The sequence below is a fragment of the Anser cygnoides genome, chromosome 1 (assembly GCF_040182565.1).
Source record: "Anser cygnoides isolate HZ-2024a breed goose chromosome 1, Taihu_goose_T2T_genome, whole genome shotgun sequence".
Taxonomy (NCBI): domain Eukaryota; kingdom Metazoa; phylum Chordata; class Aves; order Anseriformes; family Anatidae; genus Anser; species Anser cygnoides.
In genome coordinates this window covers 204,834,092-204,854,851 of record NC_089873.1, presented here as the reverse complement: position 1 = coordinate 204,854,851, position 20,760 = coordinate 204,834,092, and the positions used below count along the sequence as shown (strand labels likewise).

Here is a 20,760-nt window from a genome sequence, read left to right as displayed (position 1 = left end):
TACTTCTGAAGCCACAAACAAAAAGTCCCATTTGGCTCCAGAAAACACAATGCAGGGTCAAAACTGAATGACGAGAAGACACAGTTATAGGTAGGAGCTAGAAAGGAGCAAAAACTAAGTGGTTCAGTAGGTCCCTTCCAGACCTGTGGTTCTTGTCGTCTTCTGCCTAGTTTGGAATTCTCGCTCTTAATCTTTCACTCTGTAATGGGGATAAAAATACTTTTCTTTTTTTTTTTTTTTTCCCATTTTATCCTGTCCTTTCACTTCAGACTATAACAGATTAGCAGGATGAAAAGTTCCTCTTGCTGAGAAGCGGTTCCTAGCGCAGTGCGTCCCAAGCCTCTAAATGCTAGCAAAATAATATTTCAGAGTTGCAATTTGTAAATACTTCCCTTACTGCCATGCACAACAGTTCCTGAGTTTAATGCAAATGCAGAATAATTGCACCGATGGAAACAAATTTTCCAGATCTATAAGGTGCATGGAATCATAATTCAGGCTCTGCGTATTATTTGCATACGCAGGTAACTTGCTTTAAAATACATAATAGCATTGTGAAAGGACTTCTGTATCTCATCGTGTTTCTTCAGGAGTCAGAACTACATTTTTAAATTTGAAAAGGCCACTCTCTGTAACCCTGTAAATTAACTTTGTCATTTATTTTCGGAGATAATATGCTTTATATTGCCAATGAAATCACTTGTTAAATGCCTATTTCCTGTATATAATCAAAACCTCAGGGGAATAATTCATTCATATAACTAATGGTCCTTATTCAAGTGAGTCTGTCAAGAATTTAATTACCTCTTGATTCCCCAAATTGTTTTTCCTTTTTTGTCATCAGTGTAGCATTAATCTTCTAGCTCTTCATATCAATGTTTGTTTCAGTATGCATAAATTGCATAATTACAGATCAAGACTGTTGTATCCTTTTGGGAACATACTTTCTATTGTTAGTATTTGCTAAAATTTGCTTTTGTCTATACAAAAAAAAAAAAATCAAGACTTTTTGGGAAAAGATAATGTAGGCTTGCATTTGAAAGAGCATAAAGGGAAAAAGTGTCCACAGTTAAATTAAGCATCATCATGTAAAATGTGGTGTTTACATACACATATATGCATGCGTGTCTGTGACCAGCATTTCCATTTAGTCTTTCAGTGTTCAAGAAGAAGTGACATAAGCTGTCTAACAGGGCATGTTTTACTTTTTTTTTTTTTTTTTTTTTAATCTGGAAGAAATTCAGCGCAGATAAACAAGGCTGCAGTAAGCCCAGGAGAACTCTTCTGTTTGGAAATCAAACTAAAATTCAGATAGGAATGGGCTTATCGGTGTCTGTTGCGCCGTTGAGCTCATATGTGCATGACCATGTGGACAAGTGAGAGAAATTTCATTCCAGTTTAATTTACCCTAAAGATGAAATTGGGAGAATAGCATTTCATGTGATGTTTCTAAATTTGGCCAGGAGATATGCATGGAAACTTAAAAAAGATAAATAAATAAATAACTGAATACAGAAACTGCTTCAACATTTTGCACAGGTAGAAGGTTCATAGTGTTGTGTTTTTATATGAATCATCTTGCTAGCCCCAGATACTTTCTTCCCTTATAGAAGCAATGCTTAAGAGCTAATAAGCCACAGAAGATTTTTTTTTTAATGAGATTGTGAAAAAATTTCTTTGAGCTAAATTCTCTCTGTGACTTTAAAATATGAACTGTCTGGATATTCTACCAGTTTCAAGTCTTATGCATTTTCATTTGTTTGTACCTTATTTTTAATCCCATATTCAGAGATAAGACACAAACACAGTATTATAGACGGTGTGACATTTGTAGTTGGTTGGGTTCTTGTGTCTCATTAAAAAGGTGTTTAAGAACACTCAGCAATACAGTTGATAAACCTGTTAAGTTAGGGATAGCTGAAGGACAACCTCTTCAAAGGCCCCAAAGTTCCTCTTTTTCTAATCAAACTTGAGTGTGTTACCTCACATAAAAAGTTACTAGTATTTTTTTTAAGTACGATTTAGAATATTTATATCACTTTCAATTCATTTCATTAGAATTCTCCATTCTATGGCTTGTGGATTAAAAAACATAAAAGATCAGGATGGATACAAAAACAGGGAATGTGAAACTCAGTTGGGGAGCACTAGTGAAATCTTATGGTCTTGAGTTTAAATCAGGCCTTAGTACAACTGGGCCTTTGTACCTTTCTGTACAATGCAAAATTAAATTCTGATGCCCATCACAACAGGATTATGTATAAAGCATAAATAAGTTTAAAAGGAATTAGATAAATTTTCAAGCAGTGAATCTAGTGACAACTTTCAACTCTGTGTTCATGTAGCTCAGGACATACTAATTGTTCATTTCATGAAGCAGGGAGGTTATAAGAGGGGAAAATAATGCTTCTTTTGCTTTTTCTCTTAAATCTGTTATTGGACAACTTCCGAAAAAGTTACTGGGCTAACTAGATCTCTGTTGGCTTAACCCAACATGTCTACTTTTCATAGAATCATTTAGGTTGGAAAAGACCTTCAAGATCACCAAAGTCCATCCATCCACCTGACCTACCAAGTCCCATCACTAAACCATGTCTCTTAGGGCCACGTCCACGTCTCTTAAATACCTCCAATGATGGGGACTCCACCATTTCTCTGGGCAGCCTTTTCCAGTGCTTGACCACTGTTTCATGAAGAAATTTTTCCTAATGTCCTATGTAAATCTCCCTTGGTACAACTTGAGACCGTTTTCTTATATCCCATCACTTGTCACCTGAGAAGAGAGACTGACACCCAACTCACTGCAACCTCCTTTCAGTTAGTCATAGAGAGCAATCAGGTTTCCCCTCAGCTTCCTCTTCTCCAGATTAATAGACTTGAATTCTCTCAGCTGCTCCTTGTAAGTCTTGTTTTCTAGTCCCTTCACTTAGAGCAAAAGAAATTTACTTGTTTGGTTTCAGATACATCATTTATTGTATAAGCAGCAAATGAAACATTAGTACAGCTTATGTTAAATTAAAAAAAAAATCATCTGGTTCCTAGATCCTACTAACGTTTTTAAAGATATCAAACCAGTCAGAACTGCTACCACCTATATAATAAGGAAAATAATACAAGACTGGTATAAACAGCTTCATTTAATCAAGCATTGATTGTGCCTCAGTTGGGTTGACCAAGTTCAGTCTCTAGCTTCATCTACATAATTAAGTAATGATCTTCACAACTTTCTCCAGTTGTTAAATAACATGGGCGTCATATCAAAACAACCAGGCCATCCGTCAAATTCCCAAAGGCTGCTCTGTGTTACTGCAGCAAAGGGCAGCATTTCCAGGATATTGGTTACCTTAAAGTTTCAAACTTGAAAAAGCACAAATGAATTTAAATTAAAATAGTTAATTTCCTAAACATTCGCGCTCTCAGTCTATGGGGCCAACTGGTCTATGGATAACCAATGGAAAATGGAGCAGCACAAAGGTTTATATAAAATGTTTATGTTGAAGGAAGCTACTGGAATTATGTGAGCACAAACTTAATTAAAAAGTATTGTTTATGCTATGTTGAACTCAAGATCGTCTCCCAAGCATCTTTAGATGCTCACCTTTGCACCAGAAGGAGTAGACCATGTTAGTAGCCATGAGCAGGGTTATGTATCTATCAAAGCAGCATACTGAACTGTTAGTAATTATGCCTACCACAAGCTTCAGGCTTAGCAAGAGCAGATTTTGTTTTATTAATCCTAAAACCTACAGTGGCTGAGGGCTTTTCAGATTTTTACTGAATCAAAAGAATGCCAAACAATGACAGAAATATTACAGAGGAGAAAGAGACAAGCCAGTAATCTACTTTTTTCTTAACTGTTGTAATTACAACCAGTCTTTCAGGAGACAGAAATAGCATCTCTCTTGCTGTTCTCACTGTCAGATTATATGCACTTTCTTGACTGTCTCTTGAAAATATTTTTATAGCAGAAACTGTGGCTCTTGGAAAGACCTTTATCAACATCTCACTTTTTTCTAATATTCATGGATGTTTCTTGTCCCAGAGGAGTATTGCACTATCTTGAAGCATAATGTTTAGGTAAAACAGAAAAAAAAGTTAAACAGAAAACTGTTTTTTTTTTATACCATATGCCTTTTCATTTCACCCCTTAACTGGCCAGTGACTCCAGAATGTTTTTTATTGATAAATAACCAATTTTATTTCCCAAAGAAACAAATCTCATGCCTCTTCCAGTCTCTCAGCTTTTAATGTGTATTCAGGGTGCCTGGGGGAGTTCAGTCCATGATAACTGTGCAGTCTTTCTATATGGCTGCCCAGTGGGGATAAGATGCCTGCCAAGAAAGGGGCCTGTCCCATCCCTCCAAAATCTCTTCCCAACAGCTCTGGGCTGTGACCCACACCATATTACTCCATCAATATCCATCAGCCTTTCCTGTTCATTTTCCCTAGTGCATTCACAGTGCTTTTGATATTACAGACAGATCACCCACATTACGCTCAGCCTGCCTCTCCAAATACCTCTGGAAGTATTTATTGTAACAGTCAGAAGCTTGACGGCATTTAATAATATTTCTTATGAGCATATTCTGTTTACAGATCCCACAGCCCTGCCTGCAGTGTAAGGTCATCCTCTTGCTTTATTGTCATTTTAGTAATACTGCATTGAGACATGAAAGGGAAAAGCTAAGCTCGACTGAGAGAGCAAATTCAGTATTGTGGTGTAAATAAAACCCTCTGCATACTCAATGTACCTTTTTTCCAAATTGTCAAAATCCAGTGGCTGTCAGGACTTGATACATAGAACATATTTTGACAATTTATTAAGAAGCTGAAGAAAATATATATACATATATATATATATATACATATACTCTAGAAATTATTATCATTTTCAGCCCTAGTCATCAAACTAGAGAAAAACTGGTCTGTAAGGAACCTCAGGCAGTCACTAAGTCTAAGCCTTGCCCTGAGGCTATCTTCTGTACCTTTCTCTGGTCTTGCAGATTTGTCTTATCTCTGTTTAAAGACCTGCCATGAGAAAAACTTTACATTCTACCCAAACAGTCCACTCCGGTGCTTCACTGTCCTCATCATTAGAAATGTTGAAACTCCTAGAGTTTCACAGTTTCTCAACCAAATCCCTACTTTTCAGAAATTAGGAAATGTAAGGATGTTTTAGACTATCCACCTTCTCTCTCTGCCTATTGAAGATAATTTCAAACAGATATCAGTGTTTTACTAGGCTTAAGTTTTCTGAGTTTCACCACTTTTATGGAGAAACTGTCCATAATCAGAAAGTGTTCCACATAGTCAGTGTATTTTTACCAACTTTTCTTTGCATTCCTCCTCTAAAAATATTTGATATTACAAATGTTTGGCACTGGGACAATACTAGAAGCAGAACAAAATCTGCAGTCTGAGCATGTTTGAAAACCTGTGTCTTCTATGGAGCTCACTGCTGATGCACAAAGCCTGGTAACACACACCAGTGGGTTACATGGCACTGACACAGAAAGAGTAGATCCTTCAACATATCCAAAAAAATATTGTACTCATTGACCCATAGGCTTTCCTTATAAAATAATCCACACAATTGCTTCCTCATGTTTGTTTTTGGAATACCCTCAAGTCAGCAGCTAAATGGTAGTGAAAGGAGAGATGCTGGATTGGCAATAACGTTTCTGTGCACCTTGATGTGTTTGTATATCTGTTCGTGTATGAAAAGAGAAAAGGAGGGAGTCTGCCTTTTTTTTCCTCCTCTAAATTTGGTGGTCAGAAAATAGCAACAGATGCTGAGGAAAAGACAATGGACGTGTCAAACAACAGAACGTGTGGGATCACAGGTGGAGCGATTTACTAAGAAGAGAGTTTGAACAAAAATGAAGCAGTATACTCCTACCTGGAAGGATGAAATGAAGGAGGGTTACTGAAGGTGGCGTAGGCACTGACACACAATTAAATATTCTTTATTCTCAGTCTCAGCCAGATTTATCTCTTCTTGCCAATCTGGCCTGACTTCTCTGTGCTCCACCAGTCTTTCTAATTTCTTGTTTCTTTCTAATGGGGAAGGCTGCCTGTGGGGTGTTACTCAAAGAAATCTGAGCACTCTTACTGGAGTAAGTGCTCAGTTCAGCTAAAACTTGATCTCCAACTGGTATTCCAACCACTGCCTAAAAAAGAAGCATTGATTTGTATAGCTGTAATCTTCAGAAATTTGAGGTACATATGCCTGGGAGCAAGGTGCCTAGCAGCAGTCTGTCTGTGTCTGTTTTTAGCCTGCATAATCCAGTACTTTCATATTTTTTTCTAGATTGACACTGCTGTAATTTTCGAGGAGCAGGCAGTGAATAATGCAGCTGCAGTGTTGCTGTTCTATTTCTATACTTACTGCTATTTTTAAAGAAGTGCTAAAGAGGGCAGAGTGAGCTGTAGTCAGATCTCAGCTACCAAGGATATCATCTGGAGCACAAAAAACTGGGTACAACAAAGGACTGTTGGTGGCAGGGTGCATCAGGAGAAAGGTGCTCGACAGGGACTCAAGGCAGTCCGACAGCATGAACATCAAATCTGGTGGCAACAAACCAGGTTGGTCCACAGCCCTGTGGCTCCCGGAAAGTCCATATTGACTTTCCATGTCCAAAATCAAGCCCAGACACCAAATCAGCAAGGCAAGGTGGGATGGACACAGGGCACAGACAAGCCTGCAGCATAGCCCTGGCAAGGACCAGGGGCTGTGGGCATCTACTGAACCTCTTTGTCCTGCAGATGTATGTCCCACTAATGTGATCCCAGATGAGATCATGAAAATTCATGATTCTGCTGCTTACTCTGCTCTGTGACTGTCAAAGCACTTTAGTTCAGTCCAAATTTTTGTAGCTAGCGTTTGTTAAAATGTAGATAATCCTTTGTTAGCAGAAGGCTGTAGGAGATTAGTTTTCCTGTAAGGCCTATTCTGTCAATTCTGACTAATTCTGACCATTTGAAATGTAAAGTCCAACTTTGTTGTGTAATTAAATTTTAGGGTTTTTTTGTTTGTTTGTTTGTTTTTCCATTCCTTGGTGCTGCTTCCACTTGCAGTATCAATTGATTTAGTTTTCTGTTTTAGGTCCATTATGTCATGTTTCCAGTGTGCTGCAGGCAAAAAACTTTCCCATTAAATGCAGTAGAGAAGCTGGCCTGAGCCCTAGTATATGTTTTTGCTAAGGACTGCTAGATTTCTTCAGCTGCATTAAAAATAAAATAAAATAAAATAAAATTTTTGTTATGAGCTGATCTGATTCCTAATAACTTATCATTCCTCATAATATTTAGCATCCAGAATGCTACAGTGTGGCCCTGACTGTATAAACAAAATGGGTCTTCAGTAACACTCCAACAAACACATTACAATTTTCCCCAAAGAAAAATGTTTTGTTGTCTCAGTGCCAAACAATTATTGGACACCTAGTGATATTAAAAATAATTTGCTTAAGGTGATAATTTCTAGCTAAATTATGCTTCAATTAGCCATTTGTTTATAAACTTCCAGAAAAGATGTAAATAGCACATGCAGAGATGGGTCATAATGTTTTAGCTTGGCTTTACCCATCAGACAATTTTACCTGCATGTCTAGAAAGCCTTAAATATGACTTCCTGCAGAAATATTAGTTACACATGATGTTGGGACAGTTATATAAACATTGTAAAATATTAGCTGATCTTTATATAAAATGAATTTGCTGTCTCATAAATTAATATTTCTCCACCTCAAAAATACCATAATAAATAACTCTTTCTTTCTTCATGGTCCAGAACCCCAGCCTATCTCTGCTGCCTGAAAGAGATGTGGTCAATCACTGCCTGAAGCGAGCCTGGGGTCACTGCCTTTGCCACAGGCATCTATAGTGTACCTGTTCAAAGTCAGATGCAATAAATCCTGTTTCTGTGAGCCTTAGCTGGGTGCCCCTTCTAAAACACAGAGCAGCCATTATAATGCACCGTGAGACAGTTATCACTCTTCAGTTCTCCATGAGGCTGTGGCATGACAAGGACAAGGCATGGCAGCTTTATCCATTTAATCTTGATCAGATATAATAATCTAAAGTTAAGGACCACAGGGCCGTATCCAGACTACGCAGTTTCAGAGCTAACCTAGCCGTCTCAGTCATTTCTTCTGGACTGATCTTTGCACTAGTAGTTGCAGTGAAAAAAAAAATAATAATAATAACCTAATAAAAAAGAGGTACTAATAACTTGGGCAAGAAGAAACCAAATAAGCTTTAATAAGAGCAAGTGTAGAGTCCTGCACCTGGGAAGGAACAACCGGACGTATCAGTACAGGCTGGGGGACGACCTGCTGGAGAGGAGCTCTGAGGAGAAGGACCTGGGGGTCCTGGTGGACGACAGGTTGACCATGAGCCAGCAGTGTGCCTTCGTGGCCAAGAAGGCCAATGGGATCCTGGCGTGCATTAAAAGGAGTGTGGCCAGCAGGTCAAGGGAGATGATCCTCCCCCTCTACTCTGCCCTGGTCAGGCCTCACCTGGAGTACTGTGTCCAGTTCTGGGCTCCCCGGTACAAAAAAGACAGGGATCTCCTGGAAAGAGTCCAGCAGAGGGCCACAAAGATGATACAGGGCCTGGAGCATCTTCCCTATGAGGAAAGGCTGAGACCTCGGTCTGTTCAGCCTGGAGAAAAGAAGACTGAGAGGGGATCTTATCAGTATTTATAAATACCTGAAGTGTGGCAGACAGAGGGATTTGGCCAACCTCTTTTCAGTGGTTTGTGGGGATAGGACAAGGGGTGATGGCCACAAGATAGAGCCCAGGAAGTTCTGCACCAACATGCAAAAGGACTTCTTCACGGTGAGGGTGACGGAGCACTGAAACAGGCTGCCCAGGGAGGTTGTGGAGTGTCCTTCTCTGGAGATATTCAAGGCCCGTCTGGACACCTACCTGGGCAGCCTGCTCTAAGGAACCTGCTTTGGCAGGGGGGTTGGACCCGATGATCTCTCGAGGTCCCTTCCAACCCCTACAAATCTGTGGTCCTGTGATAACAGATAGTCTGCATAAAGTCTTCTGGCACCACTTTTCCAAGGGTAAAATATAAATGCTTGGGTACGTTCAGGTCCATTAGATGAAGCTATCTAGAAATACATAGGGGTAAGCTCCCTGCTCAGCCCAGCGTATAGCTCCTGCGGTGTCGATAAACACTATGCTGTTGCTGCAAAGACAGTGCAGGATCCTGAACTTCTTTAATTGTAGAGCTATAGGTGGAAAAATCTACAGACAAGAAAACCCCCTTCTACTCAGAACTGAGCTTTTTATAGAAAATCATTCTGCATGTCATTTCTTTTAGGAGCTGTGAATCAGTATTTTACTGTACACTCCCCCGTCTTAGAATGATTGAAATTTGCTTTGCTGTAACCAGAGAATAAGAACAAATTTTCATGTTTGCTTCTTAAAATAAACCTTGGAAATCAGTCATGTCATAAAATTTCTGGTTTTATATCACCATTACTAATTGACATAAAATCTTTTACAAAACTATTGTTTCTGCAATATTGAATTTTAGTTGTTACTCTTCAGCAAGCATTCAAGAATGCTTCCTCTATGACGAAATAGAAATGAATGACAAGAATAAAAAATCCATGTGAAACCATGTTTCATGCAAAAATTCCTCTTACAACCCATAAGACCTCTAGGTAGGTCTTCATAAGGAGCCAAAAAAAGGCTGATGGAAAGTATTAGAAGAAAATTGCTGAGCAGGGATATATTCTGCACAAAGACTTTTTATTGGCACAAGGCATTAGTAGATCTGAAGCTGCTCTTCAGAAACTTGGTGTGAAGCTGTCCAGCGCAGGGCAGAGAAGCAGGAAGTAAGCTCTTTGTGTTGTTCTGATGCTGTCTTGCTTCCAGTTTTCTCTTTGTTGTATTTAAGTTCTGCCAGAGGCTGCACAACCTCAGAAATGGGGTACCAGTGGGGGTCATGAAAGAATTAGATCTCAGCACTGTTCCTGCAGCCCATATCTTGGAGAAGGATGCTCCTCCCCATGGCAGAGGAAAGATGGAGCTCATTTGTCCATCTGTACCTGCCTTTCCACACATTTTCACCTCCTCCACAGTCCTGTCTTCACATTTCATGACAGCTTGAGCTGGTGCCAGGCACATCTGTTTTGACCTAAGCCCATATTATTGGGCTGCCCTGTTCATTCCCCTTGAGCCAAACACATTTTGTTCAGCATTTCTGCAAGGGACATTGGAAATACTGCTGTCATCAGCATCTAGTTCACACATGTGCTGAAGCAATCAAATGAAATTCAGTTGATAAAACAACACATAGCCAGGAAAATTTAACTGTATAGTGTCTTGTTGCTCCAGGGTATCCTGAGGCACTCTACAAAGACTTACATTAATTTAATAATAATGCCTGTTGTGTCCTGGTCACAAACGGAAGTAAAGGAAAACAAGTGAGTCCTCAGTTTTGATTTATGCCTCTGTAGCATTGTTGATTGTAGCAGGGAACTGGCATGCCTTAAGGAACCTTTTTTTTCTTTAAAGTGATGAAACAGTTCTAGGAACTGTGGAAAACACTGTCAGGTCAAATTTGAGGCTTTTACGCACCTGAAATGAAGAAATATGTTCTCATAGCTTTCTTTTAAAACCCAGTGGAAATTTTCTTTCAAATAAAAAAAAAAAAATTTGCATTTCATTGAGAAATACAGACTATAAATGTCTGAAATTTGTAAGCCTAATGGAATAGAGTTTCAAATGTGAGAATAAAGGTTTGGGGGTTGAACTACATCCTGATGGTCAAAAATATTGCTGCTTGTTGGCAGCTTATCAGTCAAAGAAATACTAGTGGAGTCATTTCTGCAGTTAACAAGCAATTAAAATACACGAATCTCATAGATTTTCAACCTGATAACTGTGTGAAGTTTATTTATGAGATAACACTGCTTCTTAGGTGGCCACAATGTTAGGAACAAGAATATCAATGAGTGTTTCTGTGCCATTATAAGACTGTGCCATCCTGCTTAGGTAAGAGGAAAGTTGGAGAGTTGCTGACGTAAGGGTTAAAAAGTTTAAATTGGTCACAGATTAAATACAAGAGGGTGAAAATTTGCTAGCACAGATAGAATACCTAAGTTTACAGCTGTGAGTTAATTGCTTTTCTTCTAAGCTGTTCCAGCAGAAATTTGTGCTGAGTTTAACTTCATATGTGTGCTATTTTTATAGCTTGTTGTCTAATGCCCTGAATCAAATGGTAGGAGATCTGCATGTATGTATAGGTAATTTCATAGTTGTTTGGCTATTCTTTTGAAAAGCACCTCAGGAACTGCATTCCAGTGGCTGAAAATAAAAATGTATAGTGTTGGCAATAGATTCAAAGAATTAGAAACAGAAAAATGTTCACACAGAGCTCTAGAAGAGTGGCATTAAGCGTTAATACTCACTAAGATGTTACAGTCTCTGTATTTCACATCTTTATTTCTGGCTCACTCAAATTCAAGCCGTTTAGTGGTGATTGACTTTGTGACTCACAGGCCATGTTTGGAAGGTTATAGGAACACAGGAACTGCCAAACAGGGTCAAATCCAAAGTCCATTTAATCTGATATTGCCTCTGTGAGACTGGCAGTATGATGTGCGTTACTGGAAGATGTGGGAGATGCACCCCCTGCACAAACCTTGTACCAGTCTCTTACAGTGACTTTGGTTTTGCTTGCCTCTCACTTGATTTCTTATGTTTTCTAGCTGTAAAGCTCAAACACATAAACATTTTAAATGAAAGCAATGAACCTGATATGATTGACTGTCTCCTGAGTGAGATCTTTGCCATCATTCAGTCTGCTATCCCAGTCACCTACCTCATTTTAACTCAAAAGGGCAGTTGCAAAGTAAGTCTGCTCTGATTAGCTTCCAGTGAACGGTCTGAAGGCATGTAGGTATTATAAATCCTTCTCCACTACTACTTTACAAAAGAAGTGTAACAAAGGTCCTTATGTAGCCCATTGTTTATGCAAAGGGGCATTTTATATAGTAGTTTATACCCATAGTAATAAATGATAAATTACAAAGAATAGTGATAAAGGAGCAAGTTTTGTGTTGTTTATATCGTATTAGCTAACTAACATCTTCTCCAGCTTTATTTAGTAGTGAATTAACTCAAAAGATTGCATAGGGGTGACCAAAATCCTTGGTTTCATTTGCAAATGTGAGGAAGCACCAGCAGTTAACTGGCAATCAGAGTTAAGAAAAAGATTTGAGAAAGTATCTGGTCAAAACTGAGGAGTGAAGATCAAGTTGATAGAGGTACTGCAATGTTCCCTGTGGAAAGCTGTGGGCCTGGGCAGGCAATCAGATGGTCACAAAGGTCTGCCAAGTCCATACTAATATGATTGTTGATCTCTGAGACTCTCTCATCATCACTGCTGTTGCACGAAAGGTGCTGAAACAGGTTGACGTGCACAAAGGTTTATCAGCAGGATCTATAGCTGATGTAGTGCATCAGCTCTAAGAGGGAAAGTTACTTTGGGAAGTAAATTAAAAAAAAAAAAAAAAAAGAGAGAGAGAAGAATGGGGACAACACTGCCAAACATCAAACAACTTTCTAGCTCCAGAGACAGCCTTGAGAAGGGAGAGGAAGAGACCTTTACCCTGCCTGTGAGCCAGGCTGTGTGAAAGCCCATGTGGGCTCTGGTACAGCTCCATGGTGTTGGGCTGTGAGCAGCTCCTCGAGAAGCACAGGCGTGTGAGCTGGCAGAGGCTCACTGTTTGGCTCTTGTCCCATCACCCCCCTTTCTCTTTCTCCCCCAGCACTGCGGTGTTATTCCCTGTAGTACTTAAGACTGGTAGATTTGTTTTTAAATGTGAAAAATGATCTCGGCTTTTCTGCTTCCCTTGGGGCAGATTATTCTATACCCAAATTGATTTTACTGTCAAGGAGCTTTGCCCTTTCTTATTTTCACACTATTAATTTCAGTGTTGCTGCTTGAACAAATCCTTTGCCCCCTCTTTGTGTACAACCTTCAAGTACTTGCACATGACCTTGCCTGCCACATACTCAGGCTTTGTACATTGGCATTTCAATCCTGCCAACACCGATGCAATATAAATTAGCAGATGAGTACTCCCTTCTGAATGCAATTCGAACCTTGCACGAAGTTAAAAACATGTTTGCAGAATTGGAAATACTGTTTTTACATGCTTTCTTGAAAGCCCATTAGTCTTTTTCTTCCCCTGGTAGTTGGTGTTGTTTTCAACCTTTGTTTTGTTAGGAATTAAAATTGAGTTGCTGACTGACAAGTGGCATTAAATCAGTGTTAAGAAAGATTAGTAAAATTTCATATTTATGAATATTAAACAGTACTACCCTTGCCATTTAAAGCTAGGCAGCATGGAGTTTTTAATCAGGCTTGTACTTTTTCATTTCAAATTTCCAAGATCTAACTCTTCCTGCAGCTTCTAAGAAAAGCTAAGCAAGTAGAGATATCTTCATCTGAGCTTCTTCTGTCACAAAGTTCCCCAAAGTCCCAAAGTTATCAAAACAGATCATGATGCAAAAATTCAGTAAGGAATGACTCCCGGCTCAGGAGTGAGGGTTAGCATTGGTTGAATGAAATACCAAAATAAAGCATTCCCGGTATATTTCAATGGCTTTTAGACTAGATAACTGCTTTTAGAGCTTTTAGAACATTAGAAGAAATATTTTTCCAATATATTGCACTCTCCTGAAAAACATAAAGAGGACAACCTCTATCAAGAGCACGTCTGCACTAAATGCAGTACAGGCTGGATCAGCTGTACTGGGAAAAATATAGGGAGGGAGCTCAAATAAACAATGTAATGGTTGACAATTGCAGCATGGTACACCCATCAAATTACTGATGCACTATTCTTTGTGATGTTTACCACTACAGAGCAAATTCTGAAATTGGATTGTTTGTTCAACTTTACATGAAAATTTCCTTTAAAACACACTATCCTAATAGCTGATGAGTAACATTTGTAAGGCTGCTGCATCTAGAGAAAAGCATTTGGAATACAAAAATATTGTTCACACACACACACACAAAAAAATACCAAGGGGAGTTCTTAAGAACAAAAAACACACAGTGTCTTAATGTCTGTCACAACTGAGGAAAGCTGTATTTGTAAGCCACATGTACAAAACTGAGGCCATCTGGGGATATTTGGTCAAGCAAGAATGCAGATCACAATTTTCTTCTGGATTCTTCAAAACACAGGCTTATAGCTAAGTAATGTCAAAATAAGAATTCAAGCCAGGCGGTTGGTGAAAGCTTCCCAAGCCCCCCCCCCCCCCCTTTTTTTTTCTGTTAAAAAAATATTTTTTCATCATAGTTAGTGTTGTGCAGAATGACCTGCCTGTTCAGTTGTCAAACAGCACTTGAAAATTTCATCTGCTTTTATATTGTAGGCACCTGTCTATACAAAGTGCTTGCTAATGCCAGTTCCTTGGTTAGTGGTAGGCTGTGTGAACTCATGGCAGTGAGTTATAAAAGCTGTCTATCGTACAGTGCCTGAAAAAAACCTGTGCCTGAAATACCCAAGTTATTTGCCACTACAGAATTTTACAATGTTTACGCAAAGACATTGCAACTTGCACAGGAATCCATTTTCAGGCACTTTTTCACTGACTTTCAGAAACTCTGCCTGCATAAATACTGTTGGATCAAGCCTAAGCTTGATATCACAATTTCAATTCCAGTTGCATGCAACTTCTACATCAGGCTGAGAGATGCAGGCAAATACCTCTCTCAGTCATCTTCTTGCCATTTCACAGCTCTTCGGCAACGTAAGGAGACCCTGTGAAAGCTGTCTCCAGAAAATGTTATTCGGTCTCAAAGTTTCCATTTTACAGAAGTAAAACCTCTCAAAAATATACATCTCATTTTTATAGTTTAACCACCATTCCTCACAAGCATCTTCCTAAAAAAGAAAATATGTATCCACTGCTGATCTCTATTCTTCCCTCAACAAAACAAAATCTAGATTTAACACAGTGTGTTTGATAAAACCTTGGTTTTATTCTGTATGTCTCCCTATCATCTCTTTGCCACCCCCCATATCTCTGTACTTTACAAATATATATCATGGTATCTGTAAGAACCATGTTGCTGGGTGTCTGCAGGATTTCATATCCTTGAAGTGGAGACTGCCAACCTGATTTTAATCACATTTATGTTGGATACAGAAACAAAATCCAGGCTTCTGGTTTAGGTTTCTTGCAAAAATCATGCACTTTATGTGCAATTAAATAAATGCTCAGTAAGCCTATTCAGTTAAAAGTAAAGATTAATTATTTTAATAATTAATTAATTATTTGCATTACCAGACACAGGTTACTCTTTTATAATATTTTACATTTATTTAATTATTATTATTTTAAATATAATGTATATGACTACACTGTGGTAGTGTTTGTGGTAAATAACATGAATATACACATTGATTAATTTATAGAAGTATTGACACATACATAAACATTTGCATGTGGATATTAATAAACCGAGTCAGCATTATTTTAAGAAAAAGGTTTTTTGGTGTGGATATCAGCACATTTGGACATAATAGTCTCCTGCTATGAATTGCCAGATTTTGATTATCCAAATTGAAGGAACAATATCTCATTTAACAAGCAATCCAATATTTGAAATTGCAAAAGGAGAAAAAGTTTATATAACAACATAGTACAATTGTCTAACCTGGAATATTCTGTTAGATCATGCATAATCTTGAAAATATATATATATATATATATGTTCTTCCAATGCAAATGGATTTCTGAAGTTTTTGCTATAGACTGTTGGGGAAAAATTTGAAAGCTAATATTTATAAGTGGTTATTTATCATAGAATCTTTGTGAAACAGCATATTTATATATCCATTTGATAACATTCTATTTAATTCGAAAGTGAAATGGCATTTGATAATGAAGTGATTGTCACTTAAAAAAAACAAACTTTTTGTTTTGTTTTATTTTGTTTTGTTTTTGAGGTGCTATAGTGTGTATATATCTATTTTTTTTTTCCTTTTTAAGTGCAATGCCTATAGTATTACTATATCAAATTGAGATGAATCATGACAAACATCATTTTCACAACTTGGGAAATGTTAACATGCTACATTCCTTTCTTTGGAAAAATAAAAGAAACTATCACAGAAAACACATTTTAATTTAATTATATCCTTAGGTCATTAAAGTGATATAATGTGCATGTCAGTCCTCTTTTCATCCACAGATTGGTTTAATCCTACATACACATTTTTTACCTCTGGCTTTCTTTCATATTTGCTTTGTTTTGAAATTGCATGCTGTCTGGATTATTTGTGCATGACCTCCACATTAATTTCACATTGAATGTTTACATACTCAGAGATTTTCATTGATCATTTATTCTACATGTGCATTTTTTTTCCTTTGTTTTCAGTTACGGAACTTTAAATATGCTTGAAATGTAAAAGTGGCATGAAACTTTCGTGACACAAGTAGACAACAATTTTAACAGCGTTTTTGATTACCTACCTTTACATCTTTTAAAAAAATACACGTTTTAAACTACATTTTATGTTGTCCTTCCAAAATGTAATAAAATAAAATAACATAAAATAATAAGAAGAAAAAAATATGAAACCCTAAATCTGTTCCATTTCAGATCTGGAGACAAATACTGATTATGTTTTTGTTCAAGCAATCCCAAACACATGAGATCGTTTCTTTAAATGAGCTGAGAAGGTCTCTGCTCTCTTGGAGGTGATACATGCAAGAACATGAGTCTGAGCTTTGCTTATATTCTGTATGGGAAACAGCACAGGACATTGTCTGACAGACAACACAGATCACTTCAGTTAAGCACTATCTATAGCTCAGTATAGGTTCCCTCTGGAAATGCCAGCTTCTGTCAGCTGACTACACAAGGACCTTAACTCCTCATTTAGTATCTGAAATAGGAGTTCCAAGTAGTTATATACTACTTTTATATCATAATGTGCCATAAACCCTTGCAACTGTCTGTTAAGCCAAACTTTTTGTCATGTAAAAGGACATTTTCCTCCATATTAATTCCCTATTTGAAGAAATAAAGTGATATGTGTTGCTCAATATGCAATGTAATAATGCTTATCAGCAGAATCCCAGCTCTAAATCACATAAAACTAAAAGCATATCTAGAGGAACCTAATGAGTAAATATATACATAAAACAGAAAACAAAGTGATTTTTTTAAAATGTTTGCCAAAAAAAAAAAAAAAAAGGCGTTAAAACACACTTAAGAAGTTGCCAACTAAGAGAACAAATAAAGCACTATGAAATCATATATGAATGTAATGGTCACAGAGCTGCATTCACACACCTGCTAGAAGAAAATCATACTTCGTCTTTCCTCTTTGCAGCCTATTCTTTTTCAGCCAGTTCATTAATTCTGTGCACAGTCTGCTATGATTAAAGATGAGTGCCTTGATCTCAAAGCATGCTAAGCCATCTGTAGCCCTTTATGTGAGCAAGTCAAACACAATACCTTTCAAATAAGGAGCTGAAGTTTGTCATTTGAGACTCTGTAATTAAGTCGATCCAGTCTCCAGGGGCTTTGCCTTCAACCTGCAGGCCTCACCGCAACCATTCACCACTAGTGATTCTTCCCATCCGCTTGGTTTGGACTGATTTGAGTCACTACAGTTCTCTCCACTTTTACAAACTAGTTGTTTTGTCAGCATGAGTGTGACAACAATTAGACGTCCCTGTTTTTGCCCCATGCCTTTTCTCCTTCACAGTCATTCAATGACAAGCGTAAAAAGAACTTCATCTTTTCACGAAAATTCCCATTCTACAAGAGCAAGGAGCAGAGTGAGCAGGAAACAAGTGATCCAGAACGTAAGTAATCTCTTGGAGACGATGTCACATGCAGCACAAAAAATGGGTGACACGCATGATACCAGTATCCCACACATCTAGGAAAATACATGTTGTAGGCAGGCAGGCGAGGTATTACTACTGTGACCAATGTGTGACTGCAATTTGGATCCAGCTGGTCCTTCCTTCCTCGGAAAAATAATTTTCAGAAGAATGAAACAGTGACCTTAACATTTGGAATAATATTTCTTCGCTTTCTTAAAAATATGTGGCTTTTTTAAAATCATTGTGGCACCTGTGAAAACCCAAACTTGGCTCTGATTAAATATTTCCAGATCAGAACTGGCTCAAAATTATGCAAATGTGATTTCTTTTAGAATACTGAACTAAACTGTTACTTTTTAAAAGTTCTGCTCGAATCTCTATTGTGCCTCTGACATTCTCCAAGTTGATTGCCATGGACAGCTTCACCGAAAGTTTAAAAACTAAATGAAGCATCTGCACTAATAACTTAAAGAAGTAAATTGGATCTTGGAATGTGTATGTCCCCAGGCACTTACTGCTTGCTTAAATTGTATGTGTAGAGAACCAGCATTATTAAAAATCTATGCTGGTTCCAAGCCTAGAGAATTCACTTTTTTTCTTAATAATTCTCTCCTTCTATTTTTTTCTAGCGAGGATTTTTTCTGGGAGTTTATTGGGTTGTTCCTTCCTCGTCACAGCTAAAAAAGACACGTGTAATGGTCACTGCCTCTTTCATTGGTTGCATTCCCATAGAATATGGGCTTAACGTTGTTTCAGAAAGAAAAAGCAGGGATCCAGATTGCTCAATCAACATGGTCAGTCATGGTAGTATCCATTTCAATTCCACTGACTTCTTCCTTCCTCTTCTGCGGCTGTTCTTCCTTTCTCATTGCTCTCTCTGGGGACTTCCGTGCAGGACATCCCCGGATTAGGTGACGACGGTTATGGAACAAAGACTCTGAGTAAGTTCCCAGGAATGGTCACTGTAAATCTTTTTTTGTTTTGTTTTGTTTTGGCTTCTGTTCCTTCTCTGAGGACCCTCCACTCCTAGCATGCAAAAGATAGAGTTTTATTTGTTACCCAGCTGTGAATGCTTAAAAAATGTTTCAATTGTTTTGTTCTGCATGACAATATTAAATAACATACGGTGTATCAAGCAGACACTTTAACTTCTTTTGTAGTAACACCTTTTGTTTCTGACAGTATGTTATTGTTCTCATCTTGGCAGTTCCGTAAAGTAGCATACCTAGAACTTGTTTTGCTGCCTAAAATGTACTTCTCAGCAACAATCCCTCCCTCTCCATCCAAAGGGAAAGCTAAACATTTTAACTTGATCACATCCTGAGGAGATCAATAGAAAATTATTTTATGCTGTTGCTTCTGCATTTTCAGCTTCTTGCATGGGAGTGTTTGTTACTTTGCTGGATTTTAGATTAGCATTTGTTATTAATGGAAGAAGTCATTTGCAGGCTAGAGAAGACCATGCCTTCTCCAAAGCTAATTTTGGACCCATTTCACCATTAGCAACCTATTCTCTGTCATGCAACCCTAATCAATTTCTTTTTCTGATGCAGTAATCCTGTCTCAAGACTTGGCATTGCAGAATGTGTAACATGTCAGATAATTGTTAAGAAACAATTTTGCTTCCTTGAAAGTTAGACCAGAAAAATATTACAGAGTGAAATATTTGCAGCTGATTTCTATATAAATAGCTACATTACATGCTGTATCCAGACCTAAATAATTTAAACAAAATGGCACTTGCATATGTTTGGCTGCTTCTTCCTTCAGTTCTTATTCTTTTTCTTAAGTGCCAAGTAATTGAAGCAAAATGTATGTGAATGTTGACACTGCATCACCTACTGTTTTGTATTTGCTTTTTAATTACAGGAATGCGCATCCATGCACACAGTTTTACAGATTATTCAGTTCATGGTTGATTTTTTTATGGAACATTTTAATGGTTTCTGTTTAAGCCATGAAGTATATCACCATTTAAAGATGAAAGCTTCTTCTCTTGTATGAAGAACAGTTCTACAAGACCAATTTTCTCAGTGATAGACAGCAAATGTCGCTGACACCTGAATTTTAACCATTCTGTTTCTTCAAGGAAAGTGCTATAGTAGTTCACTAGGAACAAAGAGAGAACCTTCCCTGCCTAAAAAGAAGTAGAATATTTCTGATTTGCTAAACCCGCCTGAATATCTGGGTCCTTAGAAAGATGAATCTTCATAACATCCAGACACCTGAAAGGACATAACTAAATTCTGCAAATTGCTAGGGGAAAAGTAGCACAGAGGTATTATATAGGCTCTACTTTCTCTATTAATATTACACCTACCTTTCAATTACTGACATGCCTCTAGACATTCTAGCCCCATCCAATTTTCACTGATATTAAACTAAGATATACTTTTTAATGACAGTTATTACTAGGAAGGATATTTGTTCGTGTTTAATAAAAATTTTCAGGGCCCTGTATAGCGTAATGGTTTGAGGCAGTCCCTGTTAATTTGCTATGAAATGTCCAAAAGTCAATACATGGTTTTGTTTAAAATGTGAGTCTAATGTTTTGAAGCTTCTTGGTAAGACAAAGACCAAAGTTTTCAATTATTACTTTTATCAGATATCATCCATTCTCGTTTCATCTGCTCCTCAGGCTCTGTCAGTCCCATGCTATGAACCCCAGCCATTAGATATTTATGTGGGGGATCGCAGCGGCTTGCAGAGAAGGGATGGTCTTGGCACAGTTTCTATGCTCATTCTCCATGTGTGGTCTACTTTGGGTTCACCCCAGTGGATTCTTGACTTTTATGGGTTACCATCTTTCACTGGGAACATTTAGAGGCAGTTGAAGGCTGTGGGTCACCCACAGGCTAATCTACCCAG

The 20,760-nt window shown here is 37.9% G+C and overlaps 1 protein-coding gene across 32 annotated transcripts in view; it reads left to right on the top strand.

Moving 5' to 3' along the window:
- Window positions 1–20,760, top strand: part of DLG2 (discs large MAGUK scaffold protein 2) — a 1,043,894-nt gene that overhangs the window by 997,973 nt on the left and 25,161 nt on the right. For 24 of the 32 annotated variants that reach the window (XM_048080922.2, XM_048080923.2, XM_048080919.2 and 21 more), the window contains one exon: window positions 17,769–17,868. In XM_048080922.2, coding sequence (XP_047936879.1) covers window positions 17,769–17,868 — 100 coding nt within the window. Of the gene's footprint in view, window positions 1–17,768; window positions 17,869–18,787; window positions 18,834–20,760 lie in introns of all 32 variants that reach the window. The other 8 variants (XM_048080924.2, XM_048080921.2, XM_048080933.2 and 5 more) reach the window with 2 other exon arrangements.